The sequence below is a fragment of the Petaurus breviceps genome, unplaced genomic scaffold (assembly GCF_028583685.1).
Source record: "Petaurus breviceps papuanus isolate PSGF00001 unplaced genomic scaffold, PetGlider_PUasm1.0 186, whole genome shotgun sequence".
Lineage (NCBI taxonomy): Eukaryota > Metazoa > Chordata > Mammalia > Diprotodontia > Petauridae > Petaurus > Petaurus breviceps.
Genome location: NW_027185798.1, coordinates 49,887,901 through 49,909,538, shown reverse-complemented (window position 1 = coordinate 49,909,538; position 21,638 = coordinate 49,887,901). Strand labels below are relative to the sequence as shown.

The 21,638-nt window shown below is 36.1% G+C and overlaps 1 protein-coding gene across 7 annotated transcripts in view; it reads left to right on the top strand.

Moving 5' to 3' along the window:
* Positions 1–21,638, top strand: part of NTNG1 (netrin G1) — a 433,521-nt gene that overhangs the window by 351,230 nt on the left and 60,653 nt on the right. For 3 of the 7 annotated variants that reach the window (XM_069090496.1, XM_069090498.1, XM_069090497.1), the window contains exon 6: positions 15,516–15,683. The exons of 2 other annotated variants lie outside the window; for them this stretch is intronic. In XM_069090496.1, coding sequence (XP_068946597.1) covers positions 15,516–15,683 — 168 coding nt within the window. Of the gene's footprint in view, positions 1–6,003; positions 6,070–15,515; positions 15,684–21,638 lie in introns of all 7 variants that reach the window. 2 more of the 7 variants (XM_069090499.1, XM_069090501.1) reach the window with 1 other exon arrangement.

Here is a 21,638-nt window from a genome sequence, read left to right as displayed (position 1 = left end):
ACACACAAGGACAACCAGGTAAAACGGTAGGTAGAGAGACAGGCCTGGAATCAGGATGACTTGTCTTCCTGAGTTCAAATCTGACCTCAGACACTTAGTAGCTGTGTGACCCTGGGCAAGTAACTTAACCCAGTTACTTCAGTTTCCTCAGCTGTCAGATGAGCTGGAGAAGGGTACAGAAAACCACTCTGGTATCCTTGCCAAGAAAACTGTAGATGATGTCATGAATAGTTGGGCATCACTGAAGCAATAAAACAATAATAAAAACATACACACATATTAAAAAACATATGATATGTGTAAAGTATGTACATATGCTTGTTAATGTGTGTATATATTTATAAGATCAGGTATAAGATATTATATGCATCCGTATATATGTATATTATATAGCACTTTAATCTTAATATTATGAATTACTTTTGGAGGGAATGTCTGCATCATTGACATCTCATAGAATGATAAAAATCATGACTTTAGAGGGGCAATCTGGTTTGATGCCCTTGTTTTATAATGAAGAATATGATGCTCATAGACTTTACTTGAGTTATCCAATGTCCCACGGGTGACAAATATTAGGCGTGGGGTTTGAATCCATGACCTCTAGTTACAAATTCAATGTTTGATCCTTCCACTATATTTCACTGAGAGAGGGACAGACAGAGAGACAGAGAGAGAGAGAGAGACAGAGAGACAGAGAGAGACAGAGAGAGAGAGATGCAACATATATTGTATCTCAATAGCAGACCCTCTTGTTGATATAAGGGTTTCTTGTATATGTTGGGCTAATGGAGATAAGAGAAATAAATTATCTGACACCTGCTGAAGGTCAAAACCCGTTACAACAAAGCCCAAAAGATCTACTAAATACTTTTATTTTCTTGAAAGCCTGCCTCATCACATGTTGATAAGCAGACCATTGTAGTAATTGGGGTAAACTTTGGGTTTAAAAAAAGATTTTTCATAATAATTAGATTTGTTGCAATCAAATTTAACCTGATTTTCTGAAGCACTAATTAAGAAAACAGTACTTCTCTACCAGCCACCAAGAGTTAAATGAGACTTCAAAGTGTCCTAGGATTATGGAATTAAAAGGGACCATAAATTCACCTAATCCAAACTTCTCATTTTTCAGATGAAGTGACTGAGGCCCAGAGAGGTCATATAATTTGTCACAGATCACACAATGAGTTGGTGGCAGAGCTGGAACTAAAATCCAGATTTTCTAACTACTATTCAGTCTGTCTTGGCCACTGCACCATTTTGTACCTTAGGAAAAAGAAAGTGCTTCATTTTAGGTGATTTTATTAAAAGAAAATAAAATTTTTATGGGAGTAAGAGATGAAGCATCCCATAATATTCAAAGATTGACTTATGAAATTCCTTTCCATTTTTTAATTCATTTTTTAGGACACCGTATCTCCCACACAATGCCCTAAAAGTCCTAAAGGATGCATTGTAAAACTGTATCACCATCTAACCAATGGAATTAGTCCTAGCACCGGTTTTTGTAGACTTTGAAGACAAAGCAGCCACACTGGGTCTGGGATTTCCTTGCCCAAGGTGTTAGGCATGACCATGGGGGAAAGTTTCATTACAAACCAGATTGTTTTCTAATACAGCAACAAAACAAAGAGTATTTGCATAACCATGGCAGTGATCAAAACACCCACATATACACATACCCACATGCACACCACTTGAGAAGCTATAATTTGAAAAAGTCATCTTTGAAAGTTTTAACTTAAATTTCTGCCTTTGTAATCACTTGCTGTCAAGTTAGTCATCCTGTGGATCAAACCTCCTTTGTGTGGCCCTACTGAACTAAATTTAGGGGGAAAGTTTCAGAGGGGCAGATTATGACTCAATTTAAGTAAAATGCTCAGAGCTACCTCAAAATGGGGTAGCAGCCTCTTGAGAAAGAAAGTCCTGGCAACTCTTGTCAAGCAGACATTGAATGACCCCTTGGGAAGTGTCTGGGACAAACTTTGTGTATTGGGTACAGGCCTTAGAGCACCTTTATCCAATCTTCACTGTTGAGCAAATACTGGAAGAATCTTAAAATTAATTGGCTCCTGATCCCTCTATAACATAATAATTAATTTTTAAATACCAACCAACATAAAAAGAACTAAGATAAAATACAAACACATAAATGTATGGCATAATTAAAACATAGACTTTTTAAAGACTTTGCTTGGATAATGCTCAATTGGGGGGTAGTTTAATTGCAGAACATATGAATTGATTTGCTTTAACTGTACAATGATTTTTTTTGTTGATTCATTTGTGAGAAGAAGCTGAGAAGCAAGAAGACCCTGTATTTTATCTAAGACAAAGGAGTCTCTTTCTCATTAGCTGCAAATATCATTCCAAAATTATTCTGGATTCTACTACAGAAAGGGAATTTACTTCTTAGAACATTGTAAGATAAAGAGACAATAGAATTTCTTCGTTTGCTTACACACACACACACACACACACATGCATGCACACACACACAGTTTAAAGCATTTCTTGTTCTCACCTAAAATGCAAATCTATGCTTACCTATTATCTATTATAAAGCCTACTTATTTTAATTAGTGCCATGCCCTAGTTTTCAAAGTATTTTTCAGCAATAATTTCCTAACTGGTCTCCCCACCTCAAGTCTCTCCCCACTCCAATTTATCCTCTAGTTTAGCTACCAAAGTGATTTTTTCTATTAAGAGTTAACCTCACAATATCTGCTCCCCTGCTCATTGAACTTAAGTGTCTTTCCATTATCTCCATGATTAAATAACCAATCCTCTGTTTGGCACCTACAGTTCTTCATAACCTGACCCTTTTCCAGTCTTCTTACATTTGATACCAGTCCACGCACTATAGTTCATCGATGTTTCCATCTCCTATCTTCATGCCTTTGTATTGTCTGTTTCCCATGTTAGCTTCCCCGACTTCCTTTAAAATTCAGTTCAAATCCTCCTTTTGGCAGGAGGCCATTCCTGATCCCTGCAACTGCTGCTGCCTTCTCTTTCATATTACCTTCAGTTCTGTGCAACTCTGCCTAACTTACATCTAATTCACTCATAAGTCAAGACTTCACCATGGGATGTCATTGGTCCTCTTCCAAAATGAAGGGTGAACAAGAACAGCCTTCTCTGCATCTATCTTGTATCCCCTAGCTATTACATGTTTTCTCTTCCATTAGGACATATGCTACTTAAGAGAAGGGATTGTTTTCTGTCTTTCTTCATATCCCTAGTACTTAGCACAGTACATGATAATTACTTTAAAAATGGTTGTTGACTGACTACATTACATCAAAACTTCCATGTGAAACCAAACATTTCTGTGGATCAAGGAGGAATTTGGTCCCTACAATGTTCAAAATCCATTTGCAAACAGTGGGAACAAGATAAAGGAAAGGGGAAAAAAAATCAATCTACCCTTTCTGAATCTTCAGCTTTGGTCTTGCAAAATATGATATACTCAGTTTTTCATACCTCATCCCAGTATTTTGACATCAATTAGATACAACCTTTACTGTATTAAAACATCAGTAGATCAACTTTTTTAATGCTTCTGAAATCATAAAGGATGTCATAAGACAGAAAACCCTGTGATATGCTTGTGATGTGACCCTGTTTGCCTTTTATATCTTACTAGTGGAGGAAACAATATGATGGCTATCTTTTTGGTACTAACAATACCAAATAAGTATTTGTTGGGCATATTACTATATAGTAATCGTATATGCTAATAGCTAGCATTTATGTAGTACTTTAAGCTTTAGAAAGCACTTTTCATGTGCTATTTCAAAAAAAAACAAAACAAAACCCTATGGGGTAGATCCTACCATAACTAAGTCTCTATTGGTGAGAAAAATGAACCTTCTGAAATGATCACATTATTCAAATTCTTGTCACGTATTTTCATTGGACTGAAACCACTTAGCACATTTTACAGAATTTTAATGTCTACATGAATCTGAATTCATTTTACAGATGAGGAAGAAACTAAGGCTAAGAGAGGTTTAGTGACTTGGCTAAGGTCACACAATCAAAAGTGTCTAAAGAAAATTTTGAACTCAGGTCTCCTGAACTCCAAATCACCATGGCACCTAGGGAGGGTGCTATACTTTTCATTATTTGTGTATGAAGAAGAATAAAGCTTGTTTTCTGCATTCAAGGATCTTCCACTCCAGGTGGAGAGTTAACCCCTATAAATACCACCTGTTAACTCACTCGCAATACAAAGTCACATAGGATGTATGTAAAATGAACCATCCAGCCATGAGCCATCATGTTTTTATGGCCCTTTACAATCTGAGAGCATTTTCAGCCCATTATATAATTTGTTCCTTATAATAGTAATAACTCCCGTGTCTATAACGTTTTAAGATTTACAAGACTTTCCTTAAAGAAGTTACATGAGGAAAGTTGTGCAAAGATACCACCCACAATTTATAAATGAGAAAACTTAACCTTGAAGAAGTCGTTCTTGCCAACTGCTATATAACTTGCCTAATTGTATAACTAAGAAGTAACAGAGCAGCTAGGTGGGGCCATAGTGCGTAGAGTACTGGACCTGGTATGTTCCTGAGTTCGAATCTGGCCTTATATACTTAACTATATACTTATATATAACTTATATACTTAATTGGGTAAGTCATTTAACCCTGTTTGCCTCAGTTTCTTCATCTTCTAATGAACTGGAGAAGGAAATGGCAAGCCACTCCAGTATCTCTCCCAAGAGAACCCCCATCAGGATCGTGAAGAGTCAGATTACTATTGAAATGAGTAAACAAAAACAAAAATGGAGCCAAGGCTAGAGCCTAGTCTTTGATCTGCTCGTAGAATACATTTTCTATGGTACTTCACTATTGCTTGACCCTAAATGCTATTGAAATGAAGAGGAGAAAGATATCAATGTGAGTTGGGATGCCTAAAAAAGGCTTCACAAGAGGAGGCTGGACTTGAACTGGGCCTAGAAGGAGTATAACAGTTCCAACTTGTATTTATATAACATTTCAAAGGTTTTTTTCAATGCTTTCCTCACAACAACCCTAAGATATAAATAATGCAAGTGTTATTATACCCCATTTTATGGATGAGAAAACTGAGTCTCAGAGAAAGCTTAAGGGATTTGTCCATGGCTATATAGCTTAGAAAGAGTCATAGCCATTTTTCAAAGCAGAATTTCTGACTCCAAATCCAAGGTTACTTCATCTCCAGTGACCCCAACCAAAGGGATTTACAGCTCTAATTCCAAATATGTGCACCTTCCTTTCCCAATACATTCTCTACATTGACACATATATATTTTCTGAACTTTGGCAGATCTGAGAGGGTTTGAGAATCAACTCTAAAATAGCAACTTGTGACTTTAAATTGAGGTAAAAACTTTCATTAAAAAAGGTAGTATTAGAATATTATTTGAAACAATAGAATAATCATTGGTTGATCAATATTCTTTTTTTTTCTTTTAGAGTATGCTTTTTTTTAAAGTACTCTCTAGATTCGTATCTTTTGAAAGATAATGGCTCACACTTAAAATATACCCTAATGGTCTTTAGAAAAGACAAATAAAGCTAGTCCATATCTATCCATGCCTCAGATGGAAGCTGCTAGTAAGAGATGATTACTTTAGCATTATCATCTTGTTTCAGGCAAAAGGTTTCCATAAGCAGTTGAATTATAAAGAACAATAACACTTATTCCAAGTGGGAATAATCCAAACATGACAATCAATATATACCCTTAACGATGAAGAGGCTATATATTGAATTTCCATTTGATGTTTCGAGAATCATCAATTGCTTGTTTTTTTCCTTGTTGTTATTGTTGCTGTTATTGTTGTTGTTCAGTGTGGATGTCCTGTATGGTTTAAGTGAACCATGGACGAGTTAAAGAGCAGATGTGTGTGGTTTGTGTCTTTGTTCATACAATTTTCTGTTTAGACCCAACAGCAATATTCTAGAAATGAAAATAACAAATCCTAATTTTTCCCAATGTATGCAGATCCTCCCAAGTTTGATAGGATATGGCCGAATATTTCTTCCCTTGAGGTTTCTAATACAAAGCAAGGTAGGAACCTGCAAAATTCCTCCTGATCTCAAAGTCACTGAAGTTCCTTTCATAAAATCCTGCTTTCTTTTTTCCCTTGGCACTGAAATCATTCATACCACACACACACACACACACACACACACGCACACACGCACACGCACGCACATTCACATAATCAAATATTAGAAAGAACCTGAGGCCAAATCTTTGTCTACTGCAAAGGAGACTTTGGGCACACGGTTCTTAAAGGAAAAAAAAAACCATCACCAAGGTTATAAGCACTTTAGTGTATTTACATAGAACATCTGCCCCAGGAAAATGTAGTTATATGTGCAGTTATGTGTTCATCACAGTACCATGTACATTGTAAGTAAATGAGAAACATAGTAAGGACTTTATACTTCATCGTCTACATCAAATCCATTTTAAATGTTTCTTGTTTGCTTTTATTTTTTAAGTGAATTGAAAGTTATAAAAATTTGTACACTGAATGGAACAGAATTTTGGAAAACAGCTTTGTGAAACTCACCTAACCCAAACACCCCTGATCCTTCATGCTGATATTTGCTATAGACTGTATTATTGAAATTTGGATCTATTTTCACCCTTTGAACTAGACCTCACCAAAGGTGTCCAGCATATGACCATCTGTCTTTGATGTTTTATAAGTAAGCATTCCCATTGGTACTGATGGCAAAGTATCTTCTGTCCTCAGTGCAATATTTCTGTTTACCCAGTTCCAATGACTCAGACAATATTATCGACAGCCTGTATGGTGATTAGTGCCATGGGATGAAATATAACCACAGTTTAAAACTTAGTAATAAATAGACAAGATATATTGGCATTTCGATCTCCCTTTAACTTTGAAGTTCTGATATCTGTAGCCAAATGTAAATGAAGACTTTTTTTATGACATTATTTCCTTTTTTTTTTCCTCTTCCCCATCTCCCCTTCATGCAGACAAATAAATAAACACATATCTTTGGCCTTCAGCTCGCCCTGGTTCTTATATACAGGAAGTTTCTTTTAAACTCTAATGAATACAGATGGAGAAGGAAATGAGCAAAAGAAGGAACCAGGAAATAGTTGTTCAGCAAAATAAAATATATTAGCAATTTGTTGAAGAATTCAATTGGAAGGACTGCATTTTCAGTCCTTGATCCGGGATGAAACAGAGACTGTCCTAGATACATACATTACTAACAAATAGAATTATCTTAATCATCTTCTCCAAATGAATTTTCCCCAAGTTTCCACATATTCACGTGTAAGAAGAAATACAGATCAAGCTCTGGCCCTTTTAGGATAATTCTATAAGGATTAGTAGGCCAATTTAGCTGCGTTATTTCCCAGAAAACTAAATGGAACCATTTTCAATGCAGTGCCATTGAATATTTTCCACTGGATTTTATAGTTCAATAAATTAGACAATAAGATCTAAAACTTACCTAACCCTATAAAACTCATTTTCAATTGTCCAAAATTAGCTATTGTTCAAAATCCCTCAAAGATCTACTTAAATAATACTGCTCCAATTTCAGTGAGTGTCACAGCATAAAACCCTTCTACAGTATCTGTCACGTAGTGTGGGCAATATTCCTTCCACTGCTGTGATTGAGTGCAAATGGATTTATTCCAAGACTGACCATTTGGGATAAAGTTTTTGGTTGGAAACTTTAGTTTAGGACGATCCTATCTCAGCCTAGCTGTGCTGTCTTGTTATTTTAATGTGCCCTTTGCTTCTTATTCAAACTGCCCTTTATGGAAAGCTGGTTAACAAATAACAATCAGAACAAATGAGAAAAGAAAAGTCACCATTTTGAGACCAATATTTCCACAAAGATGATATGCCTGATAGTTACAGTGACCTCTAGACATCAAAGACTGGACTTCTGCAGTTAATATCTCAACTTCTGTGGGGTCCATCAGGCTGGGATTGGTCAAAGTGATCTGGTGATTTTGACTGAATTGGTTCAATTCCTTTCAATTCAACACTTAAGAAGCTACACAATAACTCTGTAGCTGGTCAGTTCACCCAGAGGTGACCGACCAAACTGGTCGTATGTGTCATCAGCTTTTGTTTTCCCAAACCAAACAATATGATGAATTGGGATAAAAGGAATGCTAAAACAAGTTTTTAAGAAGTCCTTCTACTATGGGGAAAATGGGCTTAATAAAGGTCCTGAATTATCTGTGTTCTTTGGCTAAATCATCTGGTTTCTTCTTGTCCTCTAATGGCAAAATTTCAACGATACCCATCAATGAAAAAAATAAGAAAACAACAAAACTTCATTACTGACAATGTTGAACAGTTTTCAGCCAAGTAGCACCTGTCTTATGAAATGAAAGCAAGCCAAACAATGAAACAAAAAGTAAATAAATGAGCCAAAATAAAGGAAAAGAACCCAGAAACAACAGTTACAAATAGCAGATTCATGTAGGGTTTCTTTTCAGGTTGATTGAGTTTTAAAATTTCATTGCCAAGTAATTACGTTTTTGAAAGTTGCTCTTTTGTTCTTATGTGGTACCTTTCTAATTTGCTGTTCATTCTTTTAAACTATCCAGTTGCTCCCAAATTAGCTTTGTCAACAGTTTCTTCTGTTCAAGTTGCAAACCACAAGAGAGGTAGGAATTCTTGGATTCATACAGTGATTTCATGGTGTTATGTGTTGTGAAACATTGCACTGTATGAATCTAGAATATCTGTGAAGTGTTCCCATCAGCTTCTTGTTGAGGCATGTGGATGATACCAGTAGATGCATCCAGTAGCACTGAGAATGCCAACCATACATCCCCCTCCCAAAAAAATATGTTTCACACTTAAATTTGCCTGCAATTAAAACAATGCTGCCACGTTTGTTTTCTGTGGGATTGATGTGTGAATAAGAATATAACAGTTTAGGTTCTTGTTTTGAAAATGAATGTTTGAGTTTTAATGTTACTCATTTATGTGGTAAATAAGGAAACCCACTTCTGTGAGTTGTGTGTACTCTTTTTTTCTCCTACTAGGAAAGAATAGTGGATGCAATTCCATTTGTCCATACTATTCAATGGCAAAGGAATTCCCTCCCCCTGAGATATTGGAAATGCTTGATTTTATACTTCCAATCATTTTAGCCTTTGGGGCACTTCAGTGATAGAAATGTTTCAGATTACATAATTGCATTATTTTCTAAAAATATGAGAGTTATTTTGCCTCCTTGAAATGAGAGACAGTGGTTTCTCATCTGTGACTCATGGGCAGCCCATCACATCTGTCACTCATAGGCTGAAGATTCTTCAGGGAACATTCTCCTTTGTGTCGCCATTTCCCTTTAAATGTGTTGTACATGACAGGTGCATTTTGTTTTTCATACTTAATTGTTGGGCATGTGTCATCTTTCATGCAATACCAATTACAGAGAAATAAATTTCTTTGTCAAAATTCTGAACTTAGTTTGACCTAGTCAGTGAAAATGATCAAAACAAGCCTGACTATTCCTGGTGAAATTCAATCAAGTTGCTTTCAAGGATCCAACCCAAACAGAATTTGTCCCTTTGTGTTTTGTAGAGAAACATTAGTCAAGAAATATTGGGGAGAGGGAAGAAAGCCAAGATTGTCTAAAATACATCTCTCAGCTTTCTTCAAAATGTGATTTTAAATATCAAGGACTAAAAAGGAGATTTTTGAAGAAAATCTAAATGGGTTTGAAAACTCAAGAGAGTTTTTGAAACTATAGTAATGGGATAAATGTGCATTGATGGCATACATACAAACATGCACACATATACATATATACATATAAATATGTATGCATGTATGTATGTATACTGGTGAGATGGTGTTATATGGGGAACACAGGGCCTTGAGAAACATCAAATCAAGGCACTGAGAATAAAGCAGAAATTTCATCGTTTCCTCATCATTTCAAGACTATTCGAATCTATGCAACCAGAGTAAGATCTAAGTGCATGAAAGCAACTTTTAAAAATTTGCCTCTTTTAGGCCATATCAAGAATGACTGCTTACTTTAAAGTGTATTTGCCAGAAGTAACTTAACCTGAATTTTGACCTTGTGTCATTTAATCAGTGACTTCTTAACACAGAAGGCCCTAAAATACCATCAAAGACATGAAATCTTTATCCAATAAGTAACAAGTTACAAACTTTTGCTACAGAGAGACACATTCACTCACATCTAAATAAATGATTTTATGATTTGAGTCTTCGGGTTGAAGCTACTGAGTCTTTATTTAACAAAAGAACTTCCAGATTTTTATACCAATGGTAAATGTTTGTGCAAACAAAATAATAGGTATCCACTGCTCCTATCTGAGAGAGATAGACAGAAAACAAAGAGAAAGACAGAGAAGAGGTAGAGGGAGAAGGAGAAAGGGGGGACAGAGAGAGAGAGAATCTTCTTTAAATCTCTCTGGCAAGCCGTTCATTGAGATTGGTTAAAATGGAGCTTTTGTTTTCAGGAGTAAACTTTTTCTAGATCTTCACTTCACTGAATGACTTCTAAATTAGTACAAAAATATTCCAGGTACAATTCTACACTACTAAGAGAGATCTCACAGAACACAATGCCCCAATCAGTTTTATGCTGGTAACTATTTAAAATTGCCTCTCCAAAGGAAACATAAAATGTACATATAACACACTTTTAAGTTCAATTTGAATCATTAAACATTTTATCTATCACTTTCTTAAGTCTAGACAATCAAAAAATAGTAAATCAAACATTAATTTGTAACATTTGCCAATTTCCTTCACAGTGAAAATTTAATGGGTGACTCTCTTGAGGCATTGTGAGCTGGGTCCAGAACACCCCTGGTCTTATCACTTCCTTGTGTTTAAGCCTGGGGTTTGGGGATACTCCTTTTATGACCTCAGGATAAATACATTCCTGCTACCTCCATCTCTATCTCCATGAGATAATAATTTATGGTGCTCTCTTGCTTTCCCAGCATCTTAGATATATGAATTTAAGCCAGAACATGGTTTTTAAAAGAGGGAGAATAAATGTTTTTCTTAAACTAAATCTTTGAGAAGAGAAAATATGAAGTCTTATCATACTTAAAATCTCTAGCTACAGCTAGGCCCAAATAAGTGTAAATAACAAATCCCATGAAGTGATTGCATATGTTCAAATTTACACTATTTGAAGCTATAGTTATATAAAATATAGTAATTGATTCCAGCTCAATGGAAATACTGTTAAAATTCAAATAATGCCATCACTTCATTGTATTCCTTATTTGCACTAATCAGCACTTAGCTATATTATTTTCCCTCCAACAAAGTGATAAAATGAGAGAACCCCATCCTCATTTATCTAAAAACTGAAAGTGTGGTTTTTTTAAATAAACATGATATGCCACGGCATATGACACACACCTCATCATCCAGACCCCAAAGGAAGGAAAAAAACCCAATGAAACAAAAGACCTAAAACAGCAATGGGGCTCAAAATTTTAGCTACCTTTAAATTTCTTATTCTTCCCCTCTTCTTCTCTCCCCATCTCTTTGACTTCATTCTGAATCATTTCCAAACATTATCCATTTCTATTCATTTCTACTAAATCAACATTTCTAACCTATTTTCTGCAAAAATGCCCTGTCTACTGTTTTCTTGTGGTTTTTTTTCCCCTCTCCTCTGATTTCCTGAGTTTACACGACTTACTTGGCATGTGGTATACACTACGTTTCTGTTATTTACCTTTGTATTCATGTCTTCTCTCTCTCCCACTGTATTGTAAGCACCAACCAGACCAGGGCTATGGATCTCCCCTTGTGCCTACCATGGTGTATTGGACATAGCAGGAACTCAAAAAATCTTTATTGCTATTGTTGATGATTGTGATGAACATGACTGTCAATAATTAAAACATGCTTTCTGCCCTTCCTAACCATTTAGATACATTTCAGTAGTTATCTCTGGCTATTTCCATATTACATTTAAACAAACTGTGGAAGTCACAAATTTGGTTTGAGAGTTGATTTGACAGGATAGGAATGATTTCTCTTTGTCCAAAGTTTTAACAAATTCAATCTTTCTTTGTAAATTCAGTCTAGATTAGTTGGAAGTAAGGGACAAAGCTGAATGCAAAATTAGGGGGACATTTCTACCCTTTGGGAGGTCTTCCTCTGCCTGAGGTCTTAGAGTACCCTGGGAGTCATTATTGTGAATATCAATTACCATCCCCTCAGGGTCCTAGAGCTCAGCGTATCCTAACATGGTAACTAATTAATTTGATAAATGAGGATTGTAAATGTTTGTCCTGGTTATATTAGAGCATGTGGTAAAATGAGAGGGTTAACCCAGATGGAAAACTCGTCCCTTTCAGATGAAGATATGACCTTATGTTCTAAGTTTCCTGTTTTTTAAAAATGGATCAGGACCCCAATCCCTTCTTTCCAAGAGGATAACTATTCTAGTACTTTGCAGTTACAGTTCGCTTTTTATCTTTTTTCAAAATATATTTCCACATCTATCCTCTCTCGTCATCTCTTCAGCCCTGGGAGGTGTTTCACTGATCTATTTGGGAGCCAACAGAGGCGTATGTGTTACTCACATTCTATCACAACAATATTAGTATTAGCTCCCGTCTTAGATTATGAGACATTTGAAATCTCATAGGTCTTTGCAGAGTTCCTGCTCCATGCAAAGTTTTGATTAGGATTGATATCTCCTAAAGTAATTCAACTTCTTCCAAGTTTTACCAATCAGTATTCTGCCAAGATAAGGTAGCTCTTTATAGGTAATATCAATGCAAAAATGGAGCCTCCCAGATGCAACAATTCAATACAAAGCATATTATATACTAGGTGGAAATCTGGTTCATGAAATGTCTGCAGATTCACAGTAAAAGACAGAGAGGAAGGAGGGAATAGAAACTCTTTATTTATACACCTTCTGCTGAATGGAAATTTTGGCCTCTCCAGGGGAACATGGATAGCTCATCATTAAAAAAAAATACAGTGTTCCCAGTGGCAGTTCTTGTCACTGGAAAAATCCCTAAAGAGTGACATAAATATCTACAAAAAAGAAACACTTTTAGGAAACCTTCAACCTAGTTCCATGATGGTGGGTAGAAATGAACCCAACTTAGAGTGACGAGCAGGACAACCATACCCATCAATGTGGATTTGTTTCCAGACTAGGTGAGCTCCCAATCAAGGAAAATCAAGAGAACAAAGATGTCTTAATCTCTCAATAACCCCTACCAGAAGTTCTAAACTTCTCTAGAAGACTTCCAAATGAATTAATTCTGCCAACACCACTCCCTAGATTAATTTATTCCCCCCATTGTTCCTCATCCCCTTACAGTGACTAAATTCCTTTGGTTATACTACTGTGGAAATGTATTGTCTCATCTGCTTCCCACTATAGAAGTTTCAGGCCAAAATTAATTGTGGCCCAAAAAATTATTCAGAGAGGTGTCATAGGATTCCTATTTTTTTTCAGGGAGTGGGCAAATTAATAACTCTGACCAGTTATAATGTGTCTGTAATGAAATTGGATTTTTAGTTCAGGATCATTTTAAACCATGGTTTGTATTTCTAGTACCATTTTCTGGAAAATTACACACATGAGAAATGCCTATTTACTGATATCACCCCCACGATACATGGATATTCATCTCCCTATCCCTCCCCACAACATGTTGATCCTAAAAGTAACCATGAAGTAGTTAGTTTGACCTCTGGAGACTCCTCTTTTGTCTGTATCCTACCAGTGGCCCCATGCTGCACCTCCACCCAATGACCCCCTACTCATCATGCTCTCCGCACCACTACCCATCAAAGAACCTATTTGCCCTACATTCCATTTCTTCAGGACCCTGATCTCTTCTTTCTAAGATGATAACTAATTCTATTAACAAACTAACCCAAGCTCTTTTAATGAGTGTTGATGTTGTTAGGTTGAGATTATTGTCTCTACCCTCCCTTCCGGAGTATCATATAGGAGAAAGAGCACTGGATTTGGAGTTGATGTGGATTCAAATCCTGATTCTCCTATTTATCTGATATTTGGCAAGTCATTTAACTTCTCTGGGCTTCAGTTTCCTTTTCCATAAAATGAGGAGGTTGGGCTAAATTATGTGTATTGTCCCTTCCATCTCTAAGGCTATGGTCCTATAAAGGTATGCATTTTAAATAGCCAACTAGGTATTTGGCCTTGACTTTGGTGTCTAACCGAAAGGAATAATTCTAAAAATGGCCACTTCAGGCCTATAAGAAAAAATGGGATTGTTGCTTTATTTTTAGTCACTGCAGTTGATAAAGTACTTATATGTCAATAGCAGAAGGCCAGCAAAGGACTAGTGGGAAACAGATATATTTCTGACAGACAGGGCTATTAGTAGTATTTTATAGGTGTCACCCCACACACAGACACACTCTGCCTACATGGAGAAGGAGCCATCCTCCTATATCTTAGGAAGAAAAATAAAGAAACCTTTCTCCCCTCATAAACTCTCCATCTCTCTTCTTCATACTCACATCTTTCTCTGTTTTCCAATAATAATTGCTTCTACCAGTAGAATTTTCTGAAAATAAAACATGTATTGTCCTTGACAAGGCTTAATTAAATGATGACTTCTCATCAGTGACAGGGAAGAGAGTCAACATTCCTTCCTCTTGTCTTATGATCTTCTACCATTTTTTCCTGTTTGGTTGTCTCCTTACCTCATCCAGCTTTAGGGCATGAGACTGTAGAACCCCAGTGTACCTCAAACCCCGTAAGGAGCCAAAAAACAATGATCTGGAGTTGTGACTCCTTTCACTGCCAAACTGAAAACTTGAAAGAGAAATGACTATTTAATTGGGAAGTTATTCTCACTTCAAGATTCTCTACCTTTTTCCTGGTGCTGTTTGTTGCAACCACATATGCAGCATTGGTCTCACTTAAAGTAGTCTTTCATTGAGAAGTTGCTGAAAGAAAGGAGAAATGTTAGGAGTTCAGACCTTAATTAAATTCGGCACTTTTTGTTGTTGGTAAAGAGCGGTGAGCTCACTAAGAGAGTGGCAGCATGCTGAGGAATCCAAAGCTCACAAAATCCTCTCCCTTCTCTGTTTTAGACTGAGAACATCAGAGGAGGGGGTTATTAAAGTCATTATCCCTGTCTTAAGTGTGTAAAAAATAAAATAAAACAAATGGGCATTTGCATCATTGGAATTTGAAGTCTTCCCAACTCCTAAAAGGTATACAACTGCAAATGCTTCCATTTCATCATCTATTCTGCTAAGAACTCTCTCCAGTCATGTTATGAATGTCTGACTGTTCTATCCTGCTTGCAACAGATGCTTCTTCCATGCCAGTCAAAACATTTGTCCTTATGTGCTCCATTACTTCCCATATCTGTCCTGCCATCCAGCCATCTTTTATTCATGCTTCATTGGATCCAAGCATGTGATGTGCAATGACTCTACTACTGTATACTTTTGTGTATACATTTCTGTTCTTCCTTGAAAGACTGTGAATGCTTCGGCCACTCCAAACGGTGCAGTTATATCGAGCTGCTCAATACAGTCATTTGCGTGAGCTGTAAACACAACACTAGAGGGCAGCACTGTGAGTTATGCAGGCTGGGCTACTTCAGAAATGCTTCTGCACAGCTGGACGATGAAAATGTATGCATAGGTCAGTTTCATTATCATTCTGGCTTTTGTTCTGGATCTTTTTGAGCTGTTGGGACCTGCTTCTCAGAGGCTAGAGATCTGCAACACAACTGTTGTTGGATAGTCAAGATGGAATGAGCTCTTTCTGTGGATGCAAGTATCTCCAAAGTGGATTTCAAACTCACATAGTTGAAATCTGAGTTTGGGAGATGTGCTTTAACCATTTTAATGATTACCTGGAAGGTAATGGTTGAAAGTGGTAAAGAGTTCATTCTCCCTTTTCTCCCTAAAATCTTAGAACTCTGTGATAATTTGCTTGAACCTTTTCATATGATTCCTTCTAAATTTATTTTCAGTTATGAAAACAGTCATTCTAATGAATGTTTGCTATGATACGTCTAGTGCATTTGGGAACAAATTCTGCCTTGTACATAATTGATCCTTAATAAGTATAAATGAATTAAAATTCAGGTTTCTGGAATTAGAATTCATTAATAGTTAGCCCTTGGTTTATTGATCTATGATGGCAAACACAATTTCATTTGTTAGGTTTTGTTGTAAAATGTGAATGTGGGTTCTGGATTCTCGCTACTGTAACAGAAGCAAAAAAAAATTATTCTCCTATCAATGGCCAAAGGATAAAAACAGCAGGGCTAGGAAATTGGGTACCTGGTGCCCACCAACCCAACATTGATTGCATGAACTTTACAGAACCTGGTGGCAGCAAGTCCTCCAAACCTAATCCAATCACCAACCCTACCAGCACTATCACCACAATTATTTTGCTCACTATTCTGCTTAGATCTCACTGTCACTGTTTGTATTTTCTTAGGGGAATTAAGGTTTTATTTCATAGTGGACATCAATGTTAATTAAAGAGTAGCAGTATTTCAAAGATACATGACTTTAGTAGTATGTGTGGTTATGCTCCTCTGTGTTTACACCAATGAGGATCTTTGTGAATTACCGTGGCAGAAAAAAAAAAAACTCCTGGTGGCAAACCTTCTGAAAACTGTATGACCTTCAGTAAATCATTAAAACATTTCTTGACTATCTCATATGTTTCCTGATAAGGGAGTTAGATCAGATGGTTCCTAAGGGCCAATATAGAGCTTAATCTAGTAGCCTACAATCCTATTAACTTAACCTATACTAAAACTTTGAAAAGAGGCACATTCCTTTAGTAGGTAGGCTCTTTCTCAAAACTTTTACAGCTCAATTTAAGGGTCATCTCCACACCATGATGAGATATTGGGATAGAAAAAAATAATTCAAAATTCAAAGATTGAATTTCACTTTAAACTTCAATTTCTAGAAATTCATCTATTCTATACATAGAACAGATAGTTTATAGAATATAATATAAAATAAGTATTCCATAAACATTTATTCTAGTTTAGATTTTTAATGCAATGGAGCATTATGTAAAATAAAATGAACAGTAATAGGAATATTTCCTAAATCAAATGTAAATTGGAAGAACACATTTTGAGCCTTAAACACCTACACAGTAGAAACCTACATGTATACTTCTGGACCATATCATAATAAAAATATAATAATAAAACACCATGTAACATTAATGAAACATATAATAACCCAATGGCCAAAGGGAGTTACAGAACGACTCATACATGCTCACAAAAAAAAGACAAGAATTGATAGACACTCTCATAGTGCCTAAGAAACAGGTCAAAAACCTAGAGCAGGGGTGGGGAACCTTCGACCCCAAGGCCACATGTGGCCTTCTAAGTCCTCAAGTGTCACTCTTTGACTAAATCCAAACTTCACAGAAAAAATCCCCTTAATGAAAGGATCTGTTCCGTAAAACTTGGGGTCAGTCAAAAGGCCACACCCAAGGACTGAGAAAGCCACATGTGGCCTCTAGGCTGCAGGCTTGCCACCTCTGAATCCTAGAGAAATACTCTGGGAAAAGGCAGGCATCACTTTAATGAGCAAGAGTATAGACGGGAGTAAGCACATGTTATTGTTTTTGTCAAATACAAAGGAAAGTGGCTTAACTCCAGATCGATCCTAGGAAGTGGCTAGGAAACAGGAGTGAAATCAAAAGCCCATCCAAGAAAATCATCTGCATGAAGTCAGCTGGCACTATGTTGAGAAAGAAGTTCTAAAAACAAATTATTAATTCACATAAGTTTTGTTATGGGAAGAAAGCATTATTGTCCCCATTGTGTAGATGAGGAAACTTATTCTGAAAGGTTTTTACAAAGGGGTTTTTTAAATTGATTTTACACAAATGAAATATGACCCCTTTCCTAAAGAATCATCAATCCATATTGTCATGGCCACCAGAGTCCCTCTGGATCACATGAGTCCTTCAGGAATGGCATTATGGTGAGCAAAAACACGACCTTGGATATAAGAATCAGGAGACCTACCTAAGCTCTAATGTTAGCTCTGCCATCACTTCATCTCACTTGTCTTAAATTTCTGCATCTGTAATGGCCACTCCCCCAATGGGTGGTAGACTAATTCAACCCAATTAATTAATTAAGTATTGCTATGTAATGGGCACTGTAGATTCAAAGACAATAAGTTTCTGTATTTGAGTATCTTAAAATGGCCAGGCCCCCAATGGGTGGCAGACTAATTCAACCCAATTAATTAATTAGGTATTGCTATGTAATGGGCACTGTAGATTCAAAGACAATAAGTTTCTGTATTTGAGCATCTTATATCCCATTGACTAAATGACATCTCCAGTCCTCTTCTAGCTCCAGTATTTAATTCTGTTTTAAAATCATAAACAGAAAATGCATAGTTTACTTTATATTAATTATGCCCAGAACATATGATCTTCACTAAAGCCTTCCAAACATATTTCATCATTATATGGATATTGCCCTGGGACCACAAAGTCTGTTCCAGTAGATCAGAAGCACTGAAAAATCCTATGGAGTTGTAATGGTTTCCAGTGTAAATCAGTTTGAAGAGTTTTATCCTCAAAAGGTTGGCCACAAGTTAATATTAGTATTATAATTATTATTATTATTGCCACAACTCATGAATATTATCTATTAACTTGTGAAGATATTGTGAACTTCATCAGTAGTGGGAACTGAGAAGAAAGCTCATTGAAATCAGGGATTTCTTGAGATATTAAAGAAGTACATGAATATTTCTACATTACTTTCTCTGTAATTTCTTATTAACTTTTATTCTCACAACATTATGATCTTCTGCTTTCCCCATTTTAAAGATGTGAAAATTAAGGCTCAGTGTAATTAAATGATTTTTTTCCCCCAAAGAGCATATGCAGCTTAAGAAACATGACTCCAGAGCTCTTTCCCTTATACCTCAGCAGCATGAACTATCAGATTGAATTTCTCAGACATTTTTATTATTCTTTTTTGAAATAAAAGCTGGCTGTGTATTATGCGATTTTGAACAGAAACAACTCTACTTAGAATGCTAGAAACAGGCAAAAGTATAGTCTTTATAATACTCACAATATACTATTTGGACTATATTCAGAAACACAAAAAGGCACGGAGGCCTTCTTGAGCCTCCTCTCCAGGATTCCACTTGTATTAGATCTCATCTAACATACATGCAACTGCCATAATGCCATATTCAAAAGATATCTTACCTGCAAGACAGAGAAAATAAATAAAACAGGATTCAAGTTAAAATTCTTTAAACTTCTTCAGGTTAACTTCATAAGTTTCTAGATAAAGAAGGAAAAAGTGAATAACTCATGGTAGATTTTATCCTCAATGAACTCTCATTGTCAATTGTCAAGTGATTTAATGTCATTTTACTCAATCTATTCTATCATCTGGTTTAGACCTCACCTCAAACTTTCAGATGAACCCCATAATACCTCTCTGCATAACTGCCTAAGCAAAAGCTCTGTCACTATTGGAAAAGCTCACTTAATTACCCTGAGATTAAAAATCAGCTCCCGTTTGTGTGTGTGTATGTGTGTGTGTATGCGTGCCTGTGTTTAAGCACCCCTACTGCTGATGACAATATGGAAAGCTTAATATTCCTTTTTACACTGGTATTTGCTAAAGAAAATTATGCTGTTTAAGAGCAAGTTGTTTTCAACATTTACAAGAGAAGTTTGTTTAGCAAAATTCTGAACAACTGGGAAATCTGGTTTTATGGAGACAGACAAGTTTCTGTTCATAGTCTGACACTATTCAAATCAGCTATAGTTCTTGGTAAGTATTAAGACTGACATTTTAGGTAAGATTGAAATTTGGCAATGATGCTATTACTCTGCCCCCAATTTTGTTTAAAATACTGATTTTTTTAAAGGTTGAAATATTCTGAATAAAAATTGTATAGCTCCAATGTAACACTGAGTATATCATCTCTTCTTGGAACCAATGCATCGAAATAGATATAATTATAATATATTTGAGCTTGTTTGAATATTTTCCATCTGTATCTAAAATATCTCTATCTATAGACTATTGCATAGCAAATATCCATAGAACCTTCTAAATAAAGGTTCACTCAGAAGCTATATGAGGTCTAATTGACTCTAGTAGCCCATCAGGAAAGAATAATGACTTAAGGGGAGACCTGTGCACTGCCAGCATTTCCCATATTTATGATCTAAGCTCCAGTTAAGGTTGGAGGGCCTAGGAGAATGGGTTTGCCTTAGTGAAGATAGCCTGATTGGGCCTAAGAATGTTTGCATGCAAGTGATTGAGAGTCGAATTTAATTTTACCTTAGAAAGAAAGAGCTGATGAAAATGTATGGGAATTCATCCAATTCACTGTTATAAAATTAGGCATTTAGAAAAGAATCGATTGGCTTGAAATTTTGAGTCCTAACTCCTCGCCTTTTTAACATTTAAACAAAAATCTATCACTTTCCCATTTAGAACTTCTGCTATGTGCTGTCCATCAACAGCAATTTTTTTTGGTCCACCTTTCACCTCAGTTGTCACATGGTCATGTGCATCCACAAGATGAAACCAAGACTGGTGAAACATACATAGGAAACTGCTGGTATTATTTTTATTTTGTGGGAAATAGAAGATGCTTAAAGGGACCCCATGTGCAGTGTACCATAATGACTGCTTCATGATCACTGATATTTCCCATTTTCATACATGTTCCAAACATAACTATCATATCTTCAAAGAGACATGTAATTCCTCTGTGGTGACAAAATAATTACATGAAAGTGGCATAGTCACATGTTTCTCAGACACATACACCATCCATTTAAACTGGCAACAAGAGCTACATGGTCCATGTGGTTGAGAATGTCTTGCTAATACTAGACATCAGGCAAGTGAATGTGTGATCACTGCTGATATGCTAGGCATGTCTCAAAGTGATGAGAATACCATCAGCAATTGAATTCACCCTAAAATCTGAAAATTTGACTATTCAGAATCTCAACGTATCTTGTATCAAGTATAGAGCTAAAATCACATTATGAGGAGGATTGTTGACATTTATATAGCACTTTAGAGACTGCAAAGCACTTTAAAAACATTTTAGAATAAATCAAATAACCCTGATTTCCACAGATTAGTGAGAGGCAGAAACATGACATCATGGCTAGAATTCTGGTCTATGAGTCATGTAGACTATCTTGGACATCTACTAGTTTTATGGTAATGGGAAACCCCTAAAACTTCCTGAATCTCAGTTTCATTATCTTTTAAAATAGAAGGGCGGAGTGATAGTCATAGCAACAGTCCATTCTTCACAGACCTGTTGTCAAGATATGGTGAGCTCATGTAGGAAAGGTGCTTTGCAGACTATAATGTGTTATTTTTATAAATGAGAGGTTTATAGATGAGGTTTATAGAGGTTTTCTAGATTTATAGATTAGAAATAGTCCTCTCTTCTTTCCCTAGTAGACTGTGCTAGATGAATTTTGGATTAAATATTATTAGTGATGACCAAATTCTTAATATTTAAGGTAGATTTTACACTGAACCTTGATTCACAAGTTATTTCTAAGAATGTCTGAGTAACATCTAAA